Source organism: Hemitrygon akajei, chromosome 24 (assembly GCF_048418815.1).
Source record: "Hemitrygon akajei chromosome 24, sHemAka1.3, whole genome shotgun sequence".
Lineage (NCBI taxonomy): Eukaryota > Metazoa > Chordata > Chondrichthyes > Myliobatiformes > Dasyatidae > Hemitrygon > Hemitrygon akajei.
Genome location: NC_133147.1, coordinates 118253 through 144470, shown reverse-complemented (window position 1 = coordinate 144470; position 26218 = coordinate 118253). Strand labels below are relative to the sequence as shown.

The 26218-nt window shown below is 44.4% G+C and overlaps 1 protein-coding gene across 1 annotated transcript in view; it reads right to left on the bottom strand.

Moving 5' to 3' along the window:
• The window catches only part of LOC140715535 (uncharacterized), a 105957-nt gene that overhangs the window by 9958 nt on the left and 69781 nt on the right, over positions 1-26218 (bottom strand). Inside the window, exons 3-4 of the mRNA XM_073027888.1 lie at positions 10655-10746; positions 9321-10578 (exon numbers count right to left, since the gene is read on the bottom strand). Of these exons, the coding sequence (XP_072883989.1) occupies positions 9321-10578; positions 10655-10746 (1350 nt within the window). The remainder of the gene's footprint in view (positions 1-9320; positions 10579-10654; positions 10747-26218) is intronic.

Below are 26218 nucleotides of genomic sequence, written 5' to 3'. Positions count from 1 at the left end.
CTTTAATTTGGAAAAAAGTAGTCATACAGGTTTTAGTTCCCAAATCTCTACGCCACACTCTAATCCAGTTGGTGGCGGTAATACACCTTTAAGTTGGACTGCCAACCACTATTAAAAGTCAATAAGAAGAACTTATTCAATCAGAGGGTGGGGAGAATGTGGAACAGTCAGCAGGAGTGGTGGATGCAAGCTCAATCACAATGTTTTAAGAGAAGTTTGGATAGGTGCATAGTTGGTAGGGATATGAATGGCTACGGTCCATGTGCAGATTGATGGGTCTATTCATTTTAAATGGCTTGGCACAGACTAGATATTCCTCTTTCTGTGCTGTACTTTTCTATGACTCTAGCAACCACTTTGTGTGTCAAATGTCAAAGTCCAACCCATTTAAAAATAGAGATATAAAACACAAGTGATACGGCAGATGCTGGAAATATAGAGCAACAGACACAAAGTGCTGGAGGAACTCAGGAGGTCAGGCAGCATCTAACCAGAGGAATAAACAGACTGGAAAAGGTATGTGAACCCTTATATTTAATAACTGGTAGAACCTCCTTTAGCAGCAATATTCTCCATCAAACATTTCCTGTAGCTGCTGATCAGATGACCTGTAAAGTTGAAGTTGTATAAGACTTTGGAGTATTGTATGCAGTTTTAGTCACCTACCTACTGGAAAGATGTAAACAAGTTTTGAAGAGTGCAGAGAAAATTTACAAGGGTGTTGCTGGGTCTGGTGGATCTGAGTTAAAAGGAAAGATTGAATAGGTTGGGATTGTATTCTTTAGAATGTGGAAGATTGTGAGAAGATTCGATAGAAGCATACAAAATTATGAGTATAGATAGAGTAAATGCAAGCATTCCACTCCCTCATATTCATAGGACATAGGGGAAGAATTAGGCTATTCAGCTCATTGAGTCTGCTCTACCATTCCATCATGGCTGATCCCAGATCCCACTCAACCCCATACACCTGTTTTCTAGCCATATCCTTCGATGCCCTGATCAACTTCCGCTTTCCGGGAATGCTAACATTGCATTTCTCTTCCTCAACACAGACTCAACATGCAAAATTAACCTTTAGGAAATTCTGCACAAGGACTACCAAGTACCTTTGCATCTCACTTTTTTGTATTTTCTTTCTATTTAGAAAACAGTCAACCCCTTCATTTCTTCTACCACATGGCCATACACACTTCCCAACACTGTATTCCATCTGCCATTTATTTGTCCATTCTCTAAATCTATCTAAGTCCTTCTGTAGCCTCTACTTCAAAACTACCTGCCCATCCACCTATCTTCATATTGTCAGCAAACCTTTCAACAAGACCATCAATTCCATCATCCAAATAAATTGACATATAACATAAAAAGAATAGAGCCCAACGCAGACCCCTGTGGAACACCACTATCATCAGCAGCCAACCAGAAAAGGTTCCCTTTATTCACACTCTGCCTCCTGTCAATCAGCCACTGCTTTATCTATGCTAGAATCTTTACTGTAATACCATGGGCTTGTAGCACCTTATTAAAGGCCTTCCAAATATCTAAGTACACAACATCAACTGATTCTCCTTTGTCTATCCTGCCTGTTATTTCCTCAAAGAATTCCAACAGATTTGTCAGGCAAGATTTTCCCTTGAGGAAATCATGCTGACTACATCCTATTTTATCATGCACCTCCAAGTACCCTGAGACCTCATCCTTAATAATCAACTTCAACATCTTCCCAACCATTGAGGTCAGATTTACTGGCCTATAGTTTCCTTTCTGCCTCTCTCTCTCTTCTTGAACAGTGAAGAGATATTTGCAATTCCCAGTCTTCCAGAACCTAGTGATTGTGAAAGATCATTACTAGTGCCTCCATGATCTCTTCGGCCACCTCTTTCAGAACTCTTGGGTGTACATCATCTAGTCTACCTTCAGACCATTCAGTTTCCCAAGAACCTCCTTTCTAGTTATGGTAACTTCACACAGTTCATTCCCTCTGACGTCACACTGCTAGTGTTTTCCACAGAGAAGACTGATGCAAAATGCTTATTTAGTTCATCCACTATTTTGTTGCTCCCCCATTGCTACCTCTGCAGCATTGGTTTCCAGCGGTCTTGTCCACTCTTGCCTCTCTTTTACACTTTATGAATCTGAAGAAATTTTTGATATCTTCTAATATTATTGACAGGCTTACTCTCGTATTCCATCTTTACCTTCTAAATTGCTTTTTCAAATAGCCTTATGTTGGTTTTTAAAAGCTTCCCAACCCTCAAACTTCCCACTAATTCTTGCGATATTAAATGCCCTCTCTTTGTCTTTTACATTGGCTTTGACTTCTTTTGTTAGCCACAGTTGTGTCATCTTTCCTTTAGAACACTTCCTCCACTTTTGGATGTATATATCCTGTGCCTTCCAAATTGCTTCCAGAAATTCCAATCATTGCTGCTCTGCCATCATCCCTGCCAGTGTTCTTTTCCAATCAATAATGGCTAACTACTCTCACATGCATCTGTAATTCCTTTTACCAGACTGTAATACTGATACATCTGACTTAGCTTCTCCTTTTCAAATTTCAGGATGAATTTGATCATATTATGGTAACTTTCCCCTAAGGGTTCTTTTACCTTAATTTCTAATCAGTTCTGGTTCATTGCACGGCATGTAACCCAGAATAGCTGGTCCTCTAGTGGGCTCATCCACAAGCTGCTCTAAAAAGCCATTGCATAGGCATTCTAGAAATTCCCCTTCCTGTAATCCAGCAGTAACCTGATTTTCCCAATCTACTTGCATTATGAAGGCCCCCATGACTATAGTAACATTGCATTGCATTTTCTATCTCGCGTTGTAATTTGTAGTCCACATCCTTATTACTGTTTTTGGGGGGGGGGGGTCTTTTTACCCTTGCAGTTCCTTCACACCATCCATAATGATTCAACACCTTCTAACCCCATGTCACCTCCTTCTAATTATTTAATTTGTTTTTAACCAACAGAGCAATTCCACCCCTCTTACTTTTTGTCTGTCTATTCAATATGTGACTTTGGACATTAAACCCAACTATAATCTTTCATCCATGATTCAGTGATGCCTACAGCATTATATCTGCCAGTTTGCAACTGTGCTGCAAGTTCATCTACCTTATTCTGTATTCTGCACACATTCAGTCCTGTATTCACCCTTTTCGATTTTGTCTGCCTTTTACATTGCAACTCGTCCTGTTGTCTGCACTTTTGTCCTACCATCAGCCTCTCCTGACTACACATTGCCTCTGTTTGTAAACCAGCTACCTCATCTTCAGCACTATTATCCACCTTTCCTCTGATGCTTCTTGCATTGAAATAGAGGCAGTTCCAGACTTTAGTCACACCATGTTCAACCTTTTGATTCATAACTTTGTCTGAAGTCTTAGCAACATCTGCCTCCATAACCTCTTCACTAACAGTTTTGGCACTCTGGTTCCCATTCCCCTGCATCTCAAGTTTAACACCCACCGTGCAGAATTGTCAAGTCTTCCTGCTAGGATATTGGTCTCTCCCTAGTTCAGGTGTAAACCATCCCTTCTGTACAGGTCTCACCTTCCATGGAAGAGAGCCCCATGATCCAAAAATCTTATGCCCTCCCTCCCATACCAACTCTTTGGCCACATACCAAACTGTATAATCTTCCTAGTTCTAGCTTCACTAGCATGTGGCACAGGTAGCAATCCTGAGATAACAACCCTGGAGGTCCTGCCCTTTAATTTAGCACCTAATTCCCTAAACTTCCTTAACAGAACATGGTAACTCATCACACCCATGTCACTGGTACCTAGATGGACTGCGACTTCTGGCTGTTCACCCTCCCAGTGCTGAGGACTTGATACAAGATATCCTGGACCCTGGCACCTGGGAATCTCGTTCTCACCCACAGAACCACCTGTCCATTCCCCGAACTAATGAATCCCCTCTCAACACAGCGTGCCTCTTTTTTCCCCTCCCCTTCCCTTCGCAGAGTCAGCCTCAGTGCCAGAGACTTGCCCACTGCATCTTTCCTCTGTAAGGTCATCCTCCCCAACAGTGATGTGCCTGTTGTTGAGGAGGAAGGCCACAGAGGGTGCTCTGCACTAGCTCCTTAATCCCTTTCCCCTTCCTGTCACCCATTTTCTTGTGTTCTGCACCTTGGGTGTAACTACCTCTCTATACATATGTCCTATTTATCACCTCTCTTAGCCTCCCAAATGATCCGGAGTTCATTCAAACTTGTTCTTCTTCCTCTCCTCCCTCCATCTTCCACCCTGACTTCTAATCTCTTCCCGAAATGTTGGCTGTTTACTCTTTTCCATAGCTACTGCCTGACCTGCTGAGTTCTTCCAGCATTTGCATTACTTGATTTCCAGAATCTGCAGATTTTCTCTTATCCTGTATTCATCGCCCTTTTTTGAGGGGGGGGGGGGGCTGGGACCCTCTGACCCAACATTACAGCACATTTTATATGTTAGAGAACAAAGGTAACAGGGTAACTTCTATAGTTACAACGTCCTCATAATGCTTCTTTTGAGGTACATGTAATTTCAAATGCCTGGATCTTCTCACCAACACACCCAAAATAAGTGTTAATTGCATGAAAACGGCAGTAATGGGGTGTCAATTGCACTCATGCATACGCAAACGTATATCAATGAAGTAAACACAAAGTACACTGCCGATGCTGTGGTCAAAGCAACACGTTCAACTGGCTGGAGGAACTCAGCAGGTCGGGCAGCATCCGTGGAAATGAACAGTCAACGTCTCGGCACTCTTCATCAGGACTGAAGAGGGGTCCTATAAAGAAGGTGGAGGGAGGGTAGGAAGGAGAAGGCTGGTAGATGCCAGGTGAAAAACTAATAAGAGGGAAGATCAAGGGGTGGGGGAGGGGAAAGGCAGGAAAGTTGAAGAAGGGATGTAAGGGAAAAGCACTATGTGTAGTAGAAGGCAGAATCATGAGAGAGGTGATGTATCAATGAAGTGGCTGTTTCTGGGTCTGCAATTTACTCTGAGTGCTGTTATCTATGTCCTATTCATGCAATTTACTGGTCCGAGATGTATTTTAAATTCAGTCTACAATCCCATATTCAGATCTGAAGGTTGGTTGCTTAAGTTATTGTTGGCTATATACACTAATTCCAGAATATGCCCTAACAGTCCCTCCTCTTGGCAATCCTGAACATAAAAATACTGTTTTTTCCTGGAAAGGCCAAACATAAAGGAGGATCTAATCAAATAGGTAGGCAGAGGGTGTGGTGTGGCTCTGCTGGTTAAAAAAAAGGTATCAAATCATTAGAAAGATGTGACATAAGATCAGAAGATGGGTGAATCCTTGTGGGTTGAGTTGAGAAACCGCAAGGATAAAAGGACCCTGACTGCAGTTATATACAGGCCTCCAAACAGAAACTGGGATGTGGACTGCAGTTTACAACGGGAAATATAAAAGATAGAACCATAGTACACTACAGCACAGAAAACAGGCTATTCAGCCCTTCTAGTCTTCACTGAAAATTATTCCACTAGTCCCATTGACCTGCATCCAGTCCGTAACCCTCCAGACCTCTTCCATCCATATTTATTCTTAAAACTTAAGAGTGAGCCTGCATTTATCAAGTCAGATGGCAGCTCGTTCCACACTCCCACCACTCTTTGAGTGAAGAAGTTCCCCCTAAACCTTCCCCTTTTCACCATAAAGCCATGTCCTCTTGTATTTATCTCTCCTAATGTGGAAAGAGCCTACTCGCATTTACTCTGTCTATACCCCTCATAATTTTGTAAACCTCTATCAAATCCCCCCTCATTCTACTATGTTCCAAGTAATAACCTATATAACCATATAACAATCACAGCACGGAAACAGGCCATTCCGGCCCTCCTAGTCCGTGCCAAACTCTTAATCTCACCTAGTCCCACCTACCCGCACTCAGCCCATAACCCTCCACTCCTTTCCTATCCATATACCTATCCAATTTTACCTTAAATGACACAACTGATCTGGCCTCTACTACTTCTACAGGAAGCTCATTCCACACAGCTATCACTCTCTGAGTAAAGAAATACCCCCTCGTGTTTCCCTTAAACTTTTGCCCCCTAACTCTTAAATCATGTCCTCTCGTTTGAATCTCCCCTACTCTCAATGGAAACAGCCTATTCACGTCAACTCTATCTATCCCTCTCAACATTTTAAATACCTCGATCAAATCCCCCCTCAACCTTCTACGCTCCAATGAATAGAGACCTAACTTGTTCAACCTTTCTCTGTAACTTAAGTGCTGAAACCCTGGTAACATCCTAGTAAATCGTCTCTGCACTCTCTCTAATTTATTGATATCTTTCCTATAATTCGGTGACCAGAACTGTACACAATATTCCAAATTTGGCCTTACCAATGCCTTGTACAATTTTAACATTACAACATTTAAACATAACATTTTAACATAACATTACGTTACTGTTGAATCTTTCCCTGTAACTCAATTACTGAAGACCCAGCTACATCCCAGTAAATCTTCTTTGCACTCTTTCAATCTTACTGATATCCTTCCTATAGTTCGGTGACCAGAACTGCACACAATTCTCCAAATTTGGCCTCACCAATGTCTTAAACAACCTCACCATAACATCCCAACTCCTATACTCAATACTTTGATTTATGAATGCCAGGATGCCAAGGGCCTTCTTTACAACCCTGTCTACCTTGGTGCACTTTCAGGGAATTATGTATCTGAACTCCCAGATCCTTTTGTTCCTCCGCACTCCTCAGTGCCCTACCATTTACTGTGTATGTCCTACCTTGATTTGTCCTTCCAAAATGCAACACTTCACACTTGTCTGCATTAAAATCCATCTGCCATTTTCTGGCCCATTTTTCCGGTTGGTTCAGATCCTTCTGCAAGCTTTGAAAGCCTTCCTCGTTGTCCACAATGCCTCCAATCTTAGTGTCATCAGCAAACTTGCTGATCCAATTTACCACATTATCAGGGGTGTCAAACTCATTTTAGGTCACGGGCCGGATTGAGCAAAATGCAGCTTCATGCGGGCCGGATCAGTCGGAAGCGTGCGAACGCAGCTTTCGTTGCCTCCGTTTTTTCAGCCTGCTCTCATGTGTCTCAGTCTCTGCTATAACTACAAAGTGTTTCACTTTACAAATTCCGTTTCTTATGAAGAAGACTGCCGAATAAACACTAAAAACCCTGAAAACCTGGTACCTGAATAAACTCAGCATTAGCCATATCATACGCCATAGGCGCTTCGATTACTGGGGCCAGCTTTAACAGTAATTAGATATTATCTCGCAGGCCAAAGATAATTCCACCGTGGGCCGGATTTGGCCCGCGGGCCTTGAGTTTGACATATATGATCTAGATCATTGATATAGACAACAAACAACAATGGTCCTAGCACAGATCCCTGAGGCACACTACTAGTCACAGGCCTCCAGTCTGAGAAGCAATCATCCACTACCACTCTCTGTCTTCTCTCACTCAGCCAATTTTGAATCCAGTTTACAATCTCTCCATGGATACCTAGTGCCTGAACCTTCTGAACTAACCTCCCATGTGGGACCTTGTCAAAGGCCTTACTAAAATCCATGTAGACAACATCCACAGCCTTTCCTTCATCTACTTTCTTGGTAACCTCCTTGAAAAACTCTACAAGATTTGTTAAACAGGATCTACCATACACACAGCCATGCTGACTATCCTTAATCAGCCCTTGGCTGTCCAAATACTTGTATAGCCGATCTTGCAGAACACCTTGCAGTAATTTACCTACTACTGATGTTAAGCTCACCGGCCTGTAATTACCTGGTTTACTTTAGGAGCCTTTTTTAAACAACGGAACAACATGAGCTACCCTCCAATCCTCGAGCACCGCACCCGTGGCTAAGGGCATTTTAAATATTTCTGCCAGGGCCCCTGCAATTTCTACACTAGTCTCCCTCAAGATCCGAGGAACTCATCATGTCAGACCCAGGGGATTTATCTACCTTTATTTGCTGTAAGGCAGCAAGCACCTCCTCCTCTTTAATCTCTATATGTTCCATGACACTACTGCTTGTTTCCCTTCCTTCCATATATGCTATGCCAGTTTCCTGAGTAAATACTGATGCAAAAAAACTGCTTAAGATCTCCCCCATCTCCTGAGGCTCCACACATAAGACAACCACTGATCTTCTAGGGGACAAATTTTGTCCCTTACTCTTAATATACTTGTAGAAACCCTTCGGGTTTACTTTCACGTTATCTGCCAAAGCAACCTCATGTCTTTTTGCCTTCCTGATTTCCTTCCTTAGTATTTTCTTACATTTTCTATACTCTTCAAGTACTTCATTTGTTCCTTGTTGCCTATACCTGCTATACACCTCTCTCTTTCTCTTAACTACATCGCCAATATGCCTTGAAAACCAAGGTTCCCTATGCCTGTTAACTTTGCCTTAAATCCTGGCAGGAACATGCAAACTCTGCACTCTCAAAATTTTGCCTTTGAAGGCCTTCCACTTACTGAAAACATCCTTGCCAGAAAACAACTTATCCCAATCCACTCTTACTAGATCCTTTCTCATTTCCACAAAATTGGCAAAGATGTGTCAAAAGGGCAATGTTATGATAGTCATGGGAGATTTTTACATGCAATTGGATTGGAAAAATCAGGTTGGCAATGGATCTCAAGAGAGTGAATTAGTTCTATGCCTATGAGATGACTTTCTAGAGCAGTTTGTCATTGAGCCTACGAGGGGATCAGCTATACTGGATCGGGTGTTATGTAATGAACTGGAGGCGATTAGGAAGCTTAAAGTAAAGATCACTTAGGAGGCAGTGATCGCAATATGGTTGCATCACTTCAGTCCACAGAAAGACATGCAGTAAATTCAAAGGGAAACTCTTCACCCACATTGTAGTGAATGTTTGTAATCTATCACTGCAGAGAGTGTGATCGATCAACAGCAAGGATGGATTTAAAAGGATAGTTGTGGAATAGAAAAACTGGCAGGAACCAGGGGGACTGAGAGGACTTTTTCCTGTACACTGGGTGTGTGTTGTAAATTCACCAAGTACCCAAAACAGTTTAAAATAGAACTGATTTATTAGTCACAGATCCAGAATATTAAACTCCGGTCCCATTAAAGGTGAACAGCAGCAGAAGAAACTCCTCCCATGCCCAGTGACCAGGGTGCAGAACTGGGTTTGAAGAACAGCAGCAATAATTGCAGTTTTCAACACCAACAGTTACTTTGGAGCTTAATTCTGGATTCAGCAAATGTGATGGTTAAATATCCATCATGCAGCTTATTTAAATTTTCTTCCTAGTGTGAAACCGGAAGTGCGCCAAAAGGTTGGATGCCTGACTGAATCTTTTCCCACAGTCTGAGCAAATGAACGGCCTCTCCCCAGTGTGAACTTGCTGGTGTCGCTGTAGGGTAGATGACTGAGTGAATCTCTTCCCACATTCAGAGCAGGAAAATGGCCTCTCCCCAGTGTGAACCTGCTGGTGAGTCTGTAGGCTGGATGTGTGAATGAATCCCTTCCCACAGTCTGAGCATGTGAATGGCCTCTCCCCAGTGTGAATTCGCTGATGAGCCTTCAGTTCAAATGACCGAGTAAACCCCTTCTCACAGTATGAGCAGGTAAATGGCCTCTCCCCAGTGTGAACTCGCTGATGTATCTTCAGTTCAGATGACCGAGTAAACCCCTTCCCACAGTCTGAGCAGGTGAATGGCCATTCCCCAGTGTGAACTGGCTGGTGTGTCAGTAGGTCAGATGACTGACTGAACCCTTTCCCACAGTCTGAACAGGTGAACGGCCACTCCCTAGTGTGAATTCGCTGATGTAAATTCAGTTCAAATGACAAAGTGAATCCCTTTCCACAGTGTGAGCAGGTGAATGGCCTCTCCCCAGCATGAACTCGTTGGTGTTTCCGTAGGTTGGATGACTGACTGAATCCTTTCCCACAGTCTGAGCAGGTGAATGGTCTCTCCCCAGTGTGAACTCGTTGGTGTGCCATTAGTTCAGATGACCGAGTAAATCCCTTCCCACAGTATGAGCAGGTAAACGGCCTCTCCCCAGTGTGAATTCGCTTATGTACCTTCAGTTCAGCTGACCGAGTAAACCCCTTCCCACAATCTGAGCAGGTGAATAGTCTCTCCCCAGTGTGAATTCGCTGATGTACCTTCAGTTCAGATGACCAAGTAAACCCCTTCCCACAGTCTGAGCAGGTGAACGGCCACTCCCCAGTGTGAACATATTGGTGGCTCCGTAAGTATGATGACCGAGTGAATCCCTTCCCACAATCAGAGCATGAAAATGGCCTCACCCCAGTGTGAACTGACTGGTGTGTCAGTAGGCTGGATGACTGAGTGAATCCTTTCCCACAGTCTGAACAGATGAATGGCCTCTCCCCAGTGTGAACTCGTTGGTGTCTCCGTAGGTGGCATGAGTGGGTGAATCCCTTCCCACAATCAGAGCAGGTAAATGGCATCTCCCCAGTGTGAACTCGCTGGTGTACCTTCAATTCGGATGACCAAACAAACCTCAGAGTAGTCTGAGCAAGTAAGTGGCCTCTCCCCAGTGTGAATTTGCTGATATACCTTCAGTTCACATGACCGAGTGAATTTCTTCCTACAATCTCAGCAGGTGAGCAGCATTTCTCTGGTGTGAACTGACTGATATGTCTGTTGGCTGAATGAACGAGTGAATACCTTCCCATAGTCTGAGCAGGTGAATAGCATCTCCACAGGGTTGGCTTGCTGTTGTGACTACAGAGGAGATGAGTAAGTGAATCCCTTCCCACAGTTCTCTATCAATTCTCTGTCAATTCATCAAGTCAGATGGCAGACGTAGTGAATCCCTCACATAATCAATGCAGTTGAAGAACTGATCTCCAGTGAACAAACGCTGGTGTGTTCTCAGCACCCCGGTTCCAGTGAATTTCACAGAGTTACTACAGAAAACTTCATTTCAGAGACAAAGCGTGTTTCCAGCTGGGATGAGATACTTCTTCATTGCCAAGGATCAACAACTGACATTGGTGTTATAAAGGAAATACCTGGTCACTCCTTAAATGTCTGGACAGAGGCAGCAAAACTGATGTGCTATTGTATTTGAGATTCCCATACACAAATGCTTTGCTGTTTCTAACCTGTAAAAAGATTTACAAAAGACATCAATGACAGCATTTCAGGAAATGTATGATCATGAACTTTGGTAGAAGAAGTAAAAGCATAGACTATTTTCTATATGGAGAGAAAATTCAAAGATCTGAGGTGCAAAGAGACTTGGGAGTCTTCGTAGGATTTTCTAAAGGTTAATTTGAAGCTTGAGGCAGTGATGAGGAAGCTAAAGGCAATATTAGTATTCAATCTGAGAGGACTAAAATAAAAAATAAAGTGATGTATTGTTGAGGTCTGACTGGGAGTATTGTGAGCAGTTTTGGGCCCTTATCTTAAGAAAGGAGGTGCTGACACCGAAGAAGGTTCAAAGGAGGTTCACAAAAATGATTCCGGGATGCAAAGGCTTGTCATATGTGGAGTGTTTGATGGCTCTGGGTCTCTACTCACTTGAATTCAGAAGAATGAGAGGGAACCTTATTGAAACCTGTCAAATGTTGCAAGGTCTCAGTACAGTGGATGTTTCCTGTGGTGGGGCAGTCTAAGATCAGGGGACACAGCCTCAAAATAGAGGGATGTCCTTTTAGAATGGAGATGAGGAGGAATTTCCTTAGCCAGAGAGTGGTGAATCTGCGTAATTTATTGCCACAGGTGGTTGTGGAGGCCAAGTATTGGGATATTTAAGTCAGAGGTTAATGGATACTTTATCAATCAGGGTATGAGGGGACATGGGGAGAAGGCAGGAGATAAACCATGAAATTATAGGCTGGTGAGTCTGACATCCATTGTGGGAAGGCTATTGGAAGATATTTTTAGGGACTGGACATATAACTGTCTGCATAGACATGGCTTTGTGTGTGGTAGGTCATGTTTAACCAATCTTATAGCGTTCTTTGAAGAAGTTGCCAGGAAAGTTGATGAAGCTTTCAATGAAAGTCAATGTTGTCTACATGAACATTAGTAAGACATTCGACAATGTCCTGCATAGGAGGCTGGCCAAGAAGCTTTAGTTGCTCGGCATTCAGGATAAGATTGGATGTTGGGTTTGTGGGAAAAGCCAGAGAAGGCAGTAGAGGTTTGCCTATTTGAATGGAGGCCTTTCACTAGTGATGTGCCGCAGGGATCGGTGCTGGGCCCTTTGTCATCTATGTCAATAATCTGGATGATAACGTGGTTCACTGGATCAGCAAATTTGCCGATCACCAAGATGAGGTTGTAGTGGATAGTGAGGAAGGCTATCATGGCTCTGCATCGGCTGAAAAATGGCAGATTGAATTTAATGCAGACAAGTGCAAATTTTTTGCACCGGTAGGACCAATTAAAGTAGGTCTTACACAAGGAGATAAGGTCATTAAGAAAGCTTTTGGCAGATTGCCCTTCATAAGTCAATGTATTGAGTGCAGGAGATGGGTTGTTATATTGAAGTTCTAAACATTGGTGAGGCCTAATTTGGTGTATAGTGTGCAGTTTTGATCACCGACCTACAGGAAAGATGTAAACAAAGTTGAAAAAGTACAGAGAAAATTTACAAGGATGTTGCCAGGTCAGGAGGACCTGAGTTATAAGGAAAGATTGAATAGGTTATGACTGTATTTTTTAGAATATAGAAGACTGAGAGGAGATTTGAAAGAGGTGTGTAACACCCTGGTTAAGATTTTTACTGCTATACTGTAGGTATTTCATTTTAGCAGTTCTCTGAGAGCAGTCTGTTCTGCTTTCAGCCTGTTTGGGTTTGATCTGAAATAAGCGGCTGTTTTTCAACTTGGGAATGTGGTGTCAGCCAATCGCTATGGTGGAATTGGAAGAAGGTGCTGGAGTGCACTGAGTAGAGAAGTTTTTGTGAGGGAGACTGATCTAGGTCAAGGTCTCTTTTAGAAGAAGCTGTAGGAAGACAGGAGAGAAGATGGTTGAGGATGCCATCACTGATGCACAAGGTGCTTGGTACAGGTGAATGTCTTCAAGGAGGAAGGACCAATACTCCTGTGGGAGACCTGTTTGTTCAAAATGGATTTCGATCAACATTTGGAAGATGGTGTGGGCTTTCATGCAGACTTACGGTCCAGCATGTGAGTGACAGACAGGTTCAAGACGAGGTCCAACTTAAGTGCACATTTGACTGTTTAAGAATAATAGGCCCTTTTTTTTCCTTCCTTTCCTTTAATGACTGTTTGCTTAAGTTAACATTCTTAAGCATACTTCTTTATAATTGTGTGCAGTGTACAATCTGTTATGTATGCAGTGCAGATGTGTGATTGCTGGGGGGTAGTAAATTACACCGCATTCACACAAACCAGGTCTGGGTGTGTGAGACATCCCAATCTCAGGGGTTTGGCAGGACCAAAGTTGTATATATCCTAGATGTATGAAGCCTGTGAAGGGTGGTTTCTTGCCTCAGAGTTCAGTGGCTGTTAGTGAGGGACTAACAAGCTGCATTTCCATAGATGCCCAATAAAAATGGGGTTTCAGGTGTACAAAATTATGAGGGCTTTTCCCACTCAAGGTGGCTGGGACTAAAACCAGAGGTCATATGTTAAGGGAGAAAGTTGAGAAGTTTAAGAGGAGCGTGAAAGGAAACTTCTTGCCTCAGAGGGTCACCAGTGTGTGGAAAGAACTACCAACTCAAATGGTGCATATGAGCTCAATTTCAAGGTTTAAAAGAAGTTTGGATAGGTACATGGATAGTAAGGGTATGGAGGGCTACGGTCCTGGGACAGGTTCATTGGAATAGGCAGTTTAAATTGCTTTGGCATGGACTAGATGGGCTGAAGGGCATGTTTCTGTGCTGTATTAGAAGGTACTTATAGTGCTGAGAGGGAAAATGGATCCGCTATGGTGAAATGACAGAACTGACTCGATGGGCCAAATGGCCTCGTTTTTCTCCTCTACCTGATGACCTTATGAGATAATTTTCTCATTCTATATGAGGTAATTTTCTTTGCTGAACTGTGACATCACTTACAGAAAGGTTCAACACAAGTTGGGGATGAGAAATATAGAAACGTAGAAAACCTACAGCACAATACAGGCCCTTTGGCCCACAAAGCTGTGCTGAACATGTCCTTACCTTAGAACTACCTAGGCTTACCCACAGCCCACTATTTTTCTAAGCTCCATGTATCCATCCAGGAGTCTCTTAAAAGACCCTGTCATTTCTGCCTCCACCATTGCCGCCAGCAGCCCATTTCACGCACAAACCACTCTGCGTAAAAAAAACTTACCCCTGTCATCTCCTCTGTACCTACTTCCAAGCATCTTAAAACTATGTCCTCTCGTGCTAGCCATTTCAGCCCTGGGAAAAAGCCTCTGACTATCCACATGATCAATGCCTCATTATCTTGTACACCTCTATCAGGTCACCTCTCATCCTCCATTGCTCCAAGGATGAAAGGCCGAGTTCACTCAACCTGTCCTCATAAGGCATGCTCCCCAATCCAGGTAATGTTCTTGTAAATCTCCTCTGCACCCTTTCTATGGTTTCCATGTCCTTCCTGTAGTGAGGCCAGAATTGAGCACAGTACTCCAAGTGGGGTCTGACCAGGGTCCTATATAGCTGCAACATTACCTCTTGGCTCTTAAACTCAATCCCACGATTGATAAAGGCCAATGCACCATTTGTTGTCTTAACCACAGAGTCAACCTGCATAACAGCTTTGAATGTCCTATGGACTCGGACCTCAAGATCCCTCTGATCTTCCACACTATCAAGAGATTTGCCATTAATGCTATATTCTGCTATCATATTTGACCTACCAAAATGAACCACCTCACACTTACCTGGGTTGAACTCTATCTGCCACTTCTCAGCCCTGTTTTGCATCCTATCAATGTCCCACTGTAACCTCTGACAGCCCTCCACACTATCCACAACACCCCCAATCTTTGTGTCATCAGCAAATTTACTAACCCATCCGTCCACTTCCTCATCCAGGTCATTTATAAAAATCACGAAGAGTAGAGGTCCCAGAACAGATCCCTGAGGCACACCACTGGTCATCGGCCTTCTAACTGGTCACTGGGCCGGCTCCTGGTCTAACCATTAAATTCTCTGACAGAATTCCTGTCTGTATCAACTGGGACATTTCTGTCCGTCTTCAATTTGTGACTTAGCTCAGTTTGATTCCTTCTGTTAGTATTAGTACATTAGTATGGATAACCTTAGGTAATTTTTAAGGTAAGGACATGTTTGGCACAACTTTATGGACCAAAGGGCCTGTATTGTGCTGTAGGCTTTCTATGTTTCTATTATTCACTGTTCCCTCTATGCTGTGCAGCTGCACAGTAACTGAGGCTTTGTTGGTGCGCGGCTGGAATTCTCTTTTATCTCATGCTAATTTAAAGTGCTGTGCAGTTTTCAGGCTGTGTAAAAAGTTACTGCTCAGACCAATGATTGATCCATGCAGCTTTTTTTTTAAAAAAAGGAGGGAACATCGGTATTATTTCAAGTTCTGGTCATGTCCCACAGTGCTACAAAGAGCATGTGATATTACAGAGTTCATCCTGGAAATTGTCCAATTACTCTGACCCTTCAACACAGGTGACTGACAGTGGTGAACTCACTAATGACAATGCCATGAATATGAAGGGCAGGGCAGTAGTCTTTCTCATCGGAGTGTGACATCTTTGTGATGTGAAAGCTACAGGTCAGTTGTTACCCAGGACAAAGATGTTTGATATTATTATGTACCCAAAGAGAATGGTACTAAACATATTCTCATGGGTAAAAAGGTCCAAAACAGCTGGAGATAGAATAAAGGAGATTTTCTCTAAGAACTAAAACCAATGGAAGGATTTTGTTCTTTTTTTTCCTTGCAGAACTAATTCACATTTTCAGTGACTGGAAGGATAAAGCAGTGGCTGATTGGCAGGAGGCAAAGAGTGGGAATAAAGGGAGCCTTTTCTGGTTGGCTGCCAGTCACTTCTGGTTTTCCACAAGAGTCTGTGTTGAGACCAATTCTTTTTACATTACATCTCAATGATTTAGATAATGGAATTGATAGCTTTGTTGCAAAGTTTGCAGATATACAAAGATAGATGAAGGGGCAGGTAGTTTTAAGGAAATGGGGAGGCTACAGAAGGACTGACTCAACAGACTAGAAGAATGGCCAAAGAAGTAGCATATGGAATACAGTGTTGGGAAGTGTACAGTCATGCACTTTGCTTGTAGAAATGAAACGATTGACTATTTTCTAACTGGGAAGAAAATACAAAAAGCTGATGGGCAAAGAGATCAAGACACGGCCTCAGAATAGAGGGGTGTCCTTTTGGAACAGATGAAAAGGAATGAATGGATACGGGGGGGGGGGGGGGGGGGGGAGAGGGGAGAGAAGACAGGAGATTGGAGCTGAGAGGAAAAATTCATCAGCCATGATGAAATGGTGGCGCAGACTCGACGGGCCAGATTCTGCTCTTACATTGTTATGGTCTTATGGAATGTCTTATCTTCATCAGAGATTCAGTTAGAACTATATATTTGTTCCGAGTTCTCAATCCATGGATTTAGATATCTGGAGCTCGGCAGTGTCTGAGAGATCCAACTGCTCCCATTCCCTCCCCTGGACTGCCGGAAAAAAATAACGCTGGTAATGACACCCATAGGTGCCCCTTTACGCAGAAATCCTGCGAATGAGACACCCATCTACCCGCCACGGTCCCAGCGATGCGCATACACTACGGAAATGGGGCTTGGGGACAGATCGTGGGGCAGACAGAGAGGGAAAGGACCTGGTCTGTCCCCGGGTTCGGAGCCACGGTGTGGCCGGAGCTCACAGTAACTGTTCCTCAGTCGCGGCTCTGACACCGGTACCGATGAACCCCCGCCCAAAGACTCGCTCCTACCCACTGCCGATTCTCCAATCACAAACAAGAGAAGATCTGCAGATGCCAGTTCCGATGAAGTGTCTCGGCCTGAAACGTCGACTCACTACTCTGTTCCACAGATGCCGCCTAACCTGCTAAGTTCCTCCAGCATTTTGTGTGCGTTGCCGATTCGCCGAGCCCTTTGTTCGCTGAATGTATATGCGCGATTTTCCGGAACACTCTGCGACCCTCACGTACGCGCATGGGCACAAGCTCTGACATTCGGAATGAATGAGAAGAAATCTGCAGGTGCTGGAAATCACACAGGAACTCGGCAGCTCAGGCAGCATCTATGGAAAAGAAAAAACAGTCTACATTTCGGACCGAGACCCTTCATCAGGACTAAGAAAGAAGGGGGGAAATGCAAGAATTTTTTTTTAAAAAGGGGGGGGGGGGAAGGGAAGAGAAAGAAGCTAGGTGGAGCCAGGTGGGTGGGAAAGTAAGACCAGAGGGAAGGAGGAGAGGACCCGGGGGAAGTAATAGGCAGGCGAGAAGTCAAAGCTCAGAGTGGGGGATAGAGGAAGGAGTGTGGGATTTGTTTTGCGGAAGGAGAAATCAATATTCATGCCATCAGGTTGGAGGCTACCCAGACAGAATATAACGTGTTGTGGTCTCGTCTTGGCACAAGAAGAGGCTGTGTGTTGATTTGTCGGAACATGAATGGGTATCGGAATTAAAATGCTTGGCCGCCGGGAAGTCCCGCTTATGGAGTATGGTACAGAGGTGCTCAATGCAGCGATCTCCTAATTCAGAATCAGAATCAGGTTTATTATCACCGGCATTTGACGTGAAATTTGTTAAGTTAGCAGCAGCAGTTCAATGCAATGCATAATCTAGCAGAAAGAAAAAAATAACAATAAATAAAAAGACAAGTAAATCAATTATGTATATTGAATAGATTTTTTAAAACACGCAAAAACAGAAATACTGTATATTTAAAAAAAACTGAGGTAGTGTCCAAAGATTCAATGTCTATTTACGAATCGGATGCCAGAGGCGAAGAAGCTGTTCCTGAATCACTGAGTGCGTGCCTTTAGGCTTCTGTACCTCCTGCCTGACAGTAACAGTGAGAAAAGGGCATGCCCTGGGTGCTAGAGGTCCTTAATAATGGACGCTATCTTTTTGAGCCACCGCTCCCTAATGATAGAAGCATAGAAAACCTACGGCACTATAGAGGCTCTTTGGCCCACTAAGCCGAGCCAAACATGTCCTTACCTTAGAAATTACCTCGGGTTACCCATAGCCCTCTATTTTTCTAAGCTCCATGTACCTATCTAGGAGTCTCTTAAAAGACCCTCAAGTATCTGTCTCCACCACTGTTGCTGGCAGCCCATTCCAAGCACTCACCACTCTCTGTGTAAAAAAAAACACTTACCCAACACCTCCTCTGTAGCTACTTCCTAGCACCTTAAAACTGTGGTCTCTCGTGCTAGCCATTTCAGCCCTGGAAAAAGCTTCTGACTATCCACATGATGACCTGGGTGCTTTGTAGGCAAGTACCCAAGATGGAGCTGACTAGATTTACAACCTTCTGCAGCTTCTTTTGGTCCTGTGCAGTACCTCTTCCATAGCAGACAGTAATGCAACCTGTCAGAATGCTCTCCATGGTACAACTATAGAAATTTTCGAGTGTATTTGTTGACATGCCAAATCTCTTCAAGTTCCCAATAAAGTATAACCACTGCCTTGCCTTCTTTATAACTACATTGGTATGTTGGGACCAGGTTAGATCCTCAGAGATCTTGATACAGGAAGCTGCTCACTAACTCCACTTCTTATCCCTCTGAGGATTGGTATGTGTTCCATCATCCTAATGAAGAACAGGACCTCAAGGGTGGCGTTCTCAGGATTGCTGCCAGTACTACGTGATGGTAAGAATTGGAGGAGGTGGCAGTTGAATGCGTGGCTGAGGAGTTGGTGCAGGGGGCAGGGTTTTAGATTTTTGGATCATTGGAATCTCTTCTGGGGAAGGTGGGACCTGTACAGATTGGATGGGTTGCACCTGAACTCAAGGGGGAGCAATATCCTTGCTGGTAGGTTTGCTAGCATGGTTTGGGAGAGTTTAAACTAATTTGCAAGGGGGATGGGACCCGGAGCGATAGAACAGTGAAAGAAGTGCATGGAGTAAAGCCCGATCTAACATATAGAGAGGCATTGAGGAAAGAGCAGCAGAATAAAGGATATTAAGGTAGAAGGGCTAAAGTGTGTGTACTTCAATGCAAGAAGCATCAGGAACAAAGGTGATGAACTGAGAGCTTGGATACATACATGGAATTATGAAGTAGTGGCCATTACGGAGACTTGGCTGGCACCAGGGCAGGAATGGATTCTCAATATTCCTGGATTTCAGTGCTTTAAAAGAGATAAAGGAGGGGTGGCATTACTGGTCAGGAATACGATTACAGCTGCAGAAAGGGTGGGTAATGTAGCAGGATCCTCTTTTGAGTCAGTATGGGTAGAAGTCAGGAACAGGAAGGGAGCAGTTACTCTACTGGGGGTATTCTATAGCAGCAGAGATACCGAGGAGCAGATTGGGAGGCAGAATTTGGAAAGGTGCAAAAATAACAGGGTTATTATCATGAGTGACTTTAACTTCCCTAATATTGATTGGCACTTGATTAGTTCCAAGGACTTAGATGGGGCAGAGTTTGTTAAGTGTGTCCAGGATGGATTCCTGTCACAGTATGTTGACAGGCTGACTAGGGGGAATGCCATACTAGATCTAGGATTAGGTGATGAACCGGGTCAAGTCACAGATCTGTCAGTGGTTGAGCATCTGGGGGACAGTGATCACCGCTCCCTGACCTTTAGCATTATCATGGAAAAGGATAGAATCAGAGAGGACAGGAAAATTTTTAATTGGGAAAGGGCAAATTATGAGACTGTAAGGCTAGAGCTTGCGGTTGTGAATTGGGATGATGCTTTTGCAGGGAAATGTACTATGGACATGTGGTCGATGTTTAAGGATCTCTTGCAGGATGTTAGGGATAAATTTGTCCCGGTAAGGAAGATAAAGAATGATAGGGTGAAGGAACCATGGGTGACAAGTGAAGTGGAAAATCTAGTCAGGTGGAAGAAGGCAGCATACATGAGGTTTAGGAAGCAAGGATCAGATGGGTCTATTGAGGAATATAGGGTAGCAAAAAAGGAGCTTAAGAATGAGAAGAGCAAGAAGGGGGCATGACAAGGCCTTAGCGAGTAGGGTAAAGGAAAACCCCAAGGCATTCTTCAATTATGTGAAGAACAAAAGGATGACAGGAGTGAAGGTAGGACCGATTAGAGATAAAAGTGGGAAGATATGCCTGGAGGCTGTGGAAGTGAGCAAGGTCCTCAATGAATACTTCTCTTCAGCATTCACCACTGAGAGGGAACTTGATGACGGTGAGGACAATATGAGTGAGGTTGATGTTCTGGAGCATGTTGATATTAAGGGAGAGGAGGTGTTGGAGTTGTTAAAATACATTAGGACGGTTAAGTCCCCGGGGCCTGACGGAATATTCCCCAGGCTGCTCCATGAGGCATGGGAAGAGATTGCTGAACCTCTGGCTAGGATCTTTATGTCCTCGTTGTCCATGGGAATGGTACCAGAGGATTGGAGGGAGGTGAATGTTGTCCCCTTGTTCAAAAAAGGTAGTAGGGATAGTCCAGGTAATTATAGACCAGTGAGCCTTGAGTCTGTGGTGGGAAAGCTGTTGGAAAAGATTCTTAGAGATAGGATCTATGGGCATTTAGAGAATCATGGTTTGATCAGGGACAGTTAGCATGGCTTTGTGAAGGGCAGATCGTGCCTAACAAGCCTGATAGAGTTCTTTGAGGAGGTGACCAGGCATATAGATGAGGGTAGTGCAGTGGATGTGATCTACATGGATTTTAGTAAGGCATTTGATAAGGTTCCACATGGTAGGCTTATTCAGAAAGTCAGAAGGCATGGGATCCAGGGAAGTTTGGCCAGATAGATTCAGAATTGGCTGGCCTGCAGAAGGCAGAGGGTCGTGGGGAGGGAGTACATTCAGATTGGAGGGTTGTGACTAGTGGTGTCCCACAAGGATCTGTTCTGGGACCTCTACTTTTTGTGATTTTTATTAACGACCTGGATGTGGGGGTAGAAGGGTGGGTTGGCAAGTTTGCAGACAACACAAAGGTTGGTGGTGTTGTAGATAGTGTAGGGGATTGTCGAAGATTGCAGAGAGACATTGATAGGATGCAAAAGTGGGCTGAGAAGTGGCAGATGGAGTTCAACCCGGAGAAATGTGAGGTGGTACACTTTGGAAGGCCAAACTCCAAGGCAGAGTACAAAGTAAATGGGAGGATACTTGGTAGTGTGGAGGACCAGAGGGATCTGGGGGTACATGTCCACAGATCCCTGAAAGTTGCCTCACAGGTAGACAGGGTTGTTAAGAAAGCTTATGGGGTGTTAGCTTTCATAAGTCAAGGGATAGAGTTTAAGAGACACGATGTAATGATGCAGCTCTATAAAACTCTAGTTAGGCCACACTTGGAGTACTGTGTCCAGTTCCAGTCGCCTCAGTATAGGAAGGATGTGGAAGCATTAAAAAGGGTACAGAGGAGATTAACCAGGATGCTGCCTGGTTTAGAGAGTATGGATTATGATCAGAGATTAAGGGAGCTAGGGCTTTACTCTTTGGAGAGAAGGAGGATGAGAGGAGACATGATAGAGGTGTACAAGATATTAAGAGGAATAGACAGAGTGGACAGCCAGTGCCTCTTCCCCAGGGCACCACTGCTCAGTACAAGAGGACATGGCTTTAAGGTAAGGGGAGGGAAGTTCAAGGGGGATATTAGAGGAAGGTTTTTCACTCAGAGAGTGGTTGGTGCATGGAATGCACTGCCTGAGTCAGTGGTGGAGGCAGATACACTAGAGAAGTTTAAGAGACTACTAGACAGGAATATGGAGGAATTTAAGGTGGGGGGTTATATGGGAGGCAGGGTTTAAGGGTCGGCACAACATTGTGGGCTGAAGAGCCTGTAATGTGCTGTACTATTCTATGTTCTAATCTATAGCCCCAAGGAAAGCTCTCCCTTCATCTGAATCATGGTCTTCTTTGGCCTCCTGAAGAACTGTTTCTTGAGTGACACTAGCTTTTTAATGGCCAACTCTATTGCATTTGTAGCTTTTCACTTCTTTTGCTGGACAGAGCTCTTTGACAGGGAATGGAGACTTGCCACATCTCCTGCGTTTGGACATTTTACCTGCTCTTTGTTTCGCGTGTCCGTTTTATATGAACTGAGCTCTACTGTCATCTCTTTCCATGGTCTTTCTGACTGCACCTTGTTTTCCTCAACATCATTGTTGTGCTTCAGATCTGCCTGTGGCTAACAAACATTCTCACTCTGCCTGACCATAGTAATTAATTAATTTCTCTATGTAAGATTTGCCTTCAACAGAAGTCTCTCTGAGAGTTTGGTGTGTAGTATCCCAAGAACAATCTGGTTTCTAATGAGTTTATCTCTTATTCCTGAGAGCAGGTTCCATTCCTGAAAAGAACCGGTCAACGTGTAACTCCAGGTCAGGGTCTTCAAAAGAACCCTGAAAAGGGAAAAAAAGATATTAAAGATAGAAATAGAGCTGTTTCCAAAGATGCAAGCAAAGGAGTTGTCATTAGGTGCCATCATCCTAAGCTCCGCCCTCTGGAGTAGATACCTATGCCATTGGTGCCAATATGTACCAAGACTTCTGGCTGCTCATCCTCTTTCTTTAGAACGCTGTGAACCCCATCTGAAATGTCCCTGACACTGGCACCGGGGAGGCAACATACCATTTGGGTGTCTCTTTCATGCCACAGAATCTGCTTTCTGCTCCTCTAATCATGGAATCCCCTATCACTACTGCACCCTCTTCTCCCTAATTCCCTGAGCCACAGAGCCAGATGGTGCCAGAGACCTGGTTGCTATAGCTTCCCCTGGAGCGTCATTCCCCACAACAGTATCCATTATACTTAATACTGAGGGGTACAGCCACGGGGTATTCTGCACTGACAGAGTTGGGGCAGATCCTGGGCCTGAGAGCAAGTAAAGATCCCCAATTTGATTGATTTAAGCGCTGGGCCAAACGGAAAAGTTTATGTACAGGCTGAATCGAGCAAGGAACAGTTGATGCTTGGATGATTTAAGCACCAGGCCTGATTGAAAAGGTCAGGGTGTCAGGGCTGGAGGCGATGGACAGGTCAGTGTTTGGCTCACTGTTCCATGAGGTTTACTTGTCTCTGTGCTGAACGGAGGCTGTGGCCTGCAAATGAGCTTTCATTGTGTGTTGCGACTGCGAGGCTGAGTTGTGCAGTGCTGTGGAAGTCCATAGCGGGGGTATTCCCTTCTGCCGCCGATGTGGGATGGCGAGTCTGTCAGGACCCTGGGGACTTGTGGAAACTGTGTGGTGATTTCTTTTGAACTTAGTCGTTTAACATCTTTGGACTATTTTTACTGTGCCCATGGTCTGTTTTTTAATCAATTACGCTATTGTTTGCACTGTTGTAACTATATGTTGTAACTATGTGGTTTTGTGCAGGTCTTGTAGCTTAGGTTTTCGTCTTGTTTGTCTGGTGGATTTGGAACTCCTTTCCGGGGAATGCGCTAAGACGGTAGCGCGATATTAATACGCAGCAGCCTCTCCGGACTCTGGATTGGGGATTGCCAAACGTTATGTGGATTTTCTGGTGTAGTCTGTTTTGTCGTATGCTTTTGTGATATCATTCTGGAGGAACGTTGTCTCATTTTTTAACTGCACTGCATTTGTGATTTCTAAATGACAATAAACTGAATCTGAATCTGAAATAGGGTAGTTAACTAATAGTGTCATTTGTTCCTGATGCAGGGTTTAAAATTTATTAGTCACAGATCCAGAATATTAAACTCCAGTCCCATTACAAGTGAACATCAGCAGTAGAAACTCCTCCCATGCCCAATGATCAGGGTGCAGAACTGGGTTTGATGAACAGCAACGTTACTTGCAGAGTCCAACACCAACAGTAGTGATTTGTTACTGAAAGCAGTGGGAATCGAACCCTGATCTTAGCTGCCATGTTGTTAAGCATGGTGCTCTACATTACCAGATCTATCACCCCCTCAACCTCCCAAATGATCCAGAGTTCATCTAGTTCCATCTTCAACTTCTTAACACAGATTGTTAGAAGCTGCAGCTGTAGGCTAGAGGTCTCCCTGCCTTTCCACATCTCACAAGTTGAACATTCCACTCTCCTGCCTAGCGTCACTAATAAGCAAATATAAAGGATAAACTGTGGCAGGAAAAAAAAAACTCTACCCATGCTTTTTTTTGGCTTCTCTGACTGAAGCCTCTCCTCATTGAAGCCTTAAAGAGCTAAAGTCTCTAACTCTGACAATTCACAAACACGAGAAAATCTGCAGATGCTGGAAATTCAAGCAACACACACAAAATGCTGGTGGAACGCAGCAGACCAGGCAGCATCTGTAGGAAGAAGTACAGTCGATGTTTCAGGTCGAGACCATTCATCAGGACTAACGGAAAAAAGAGATAGTAAGAGATTTGAAAGTGAGAGGGGGAGAGGGAGACCTGAAATGACAAGAGAAGACAGAAGGGGGAGGGATGAAACTAAGAGCTGGGAAGTTGATTGGCAAAAGGGATACAAGGCTGGAGAAGGGGGAGTATCATAGAATGGAAGGCCTTGGAAGAAAGAAAGGGGGAGAGGAGCACCAGAGGAAGATGGAGAATAGGCAAGGAGTTATTGTGAGAGGGAAAGAGAGAAATAAATAAATAAATAGCTAAGGGATGAGGTAAGAAGGGGACAAGGGGCATTAATGGAAGTTAGAGAAATCAATGTTCATGCCATCATATTGGAGGCTACCCAGATGGAATATGATGTGTTGTTCCTCCAACCTGAGTGTGGCTTCATCTCGACAGTAGAGGAGGCCATGGATTAACATATCGGAATGGGAATGGAACTTGGAATTAAAATGTATGGGCACTGGGAGATCCTGCTTCCTCTGGCGGACAGAGCGTAGGTGTTCAGCGAAATGGTCTCCCAGTCTGCGTTGGGTCTCACCAATATATAGAAGGCCACACCGGGAGCACTGGGCACAGTATATCACCGCAGCTGATTCACAGGTGAAGTGTCTCCTCACCTGGAAGGACTGTCTGGGGCCCTGAATGGTGGTGAGGGAAGAAGTGTAAGGGCAGGGCAGTGTTCCGCTTACAAGGATAAGTGCTAGTAGGGAGATCGGTGGGAAGGGATGGGGGGGGGGGGGGGAGATGAATGGACAAGGGAGTCGTGTAGGGAGCGATTCCTGCGTAAGGCAGAAAGTGGGGGTGAGGGAAAGATGTGCTTGTGGTGGGATCCCGTTGGAGATGGTGGAAGTTTCGGAGAGTTATACTGTATGTTGGATATAGAGGTTGGTGGAGTGGTAGGTGAGGACAAGAGAAACCCTATCCCTAGTGGGGTGGCAGGAGGATGGGGTGAGAGCAGATGTGCGTGAAATGGGAGAGATGTGTTTGAGGGCAGAGTTGATGGTGGAGGAAGGGAAGCCACTTTCTTTAAAAAAGGAAGACATCGCCTTTGTCCTGCAATGAAAAGCCTCATTCTGAGAGATGTGACGGAGACGGAGGAATTGAGAGAAGGTGATAGCATTTTTACAAGTAGTGGGGTGGGAAGTAGAATAGTCCAGGTAGCTGTGATAGTCCATGGGCTTATAGTAGACATCAGTCGATAAGCTGTCTCCAGAGATATCAAGGAAGGGTAGGGAGGTGTCGGAATTGGACCAGGTAAATTTGAGGGCAGGGTGGAAGTTGGATCCTACCACCAAACACATCTTTCCCTCCCCCCTCCACTTTCTGCTTTCCGCAGGGATCGCTCCCTACACAACTCCCTCATCCATTCGTCCCCCCCATCCCTTCCCACCGATCTCCCTCCTGACACTTATCCTTGTAAGCAGAACAAGTGCTACACCTGCCCTTACACTTCCTCCCTCACCACTATTCAGGGCCCCAGACAGTTCTTCCAGGTGAGGTGACACTTCACCTGTGAGCCTGCTGGGGTGATATACTGTGTCTGGTGCTCCCGGTGTGGCCTTCTATATATTGGTGTGTTATGATCCCAGCCCCCTCCTTCCTGAGAATCGCAAGATCACTATTAATTCGGGTCTGGGACCCAGGAGATGAGAGAGAATCCTCAGAAAGACAACGCAACGGATGTTGACCATTGTTTCTTGGAGACACCTTTGTGGATTGCGACCCTATGCTACGTGCCAGCTATCAGGGCTACATGGACACCCTCGG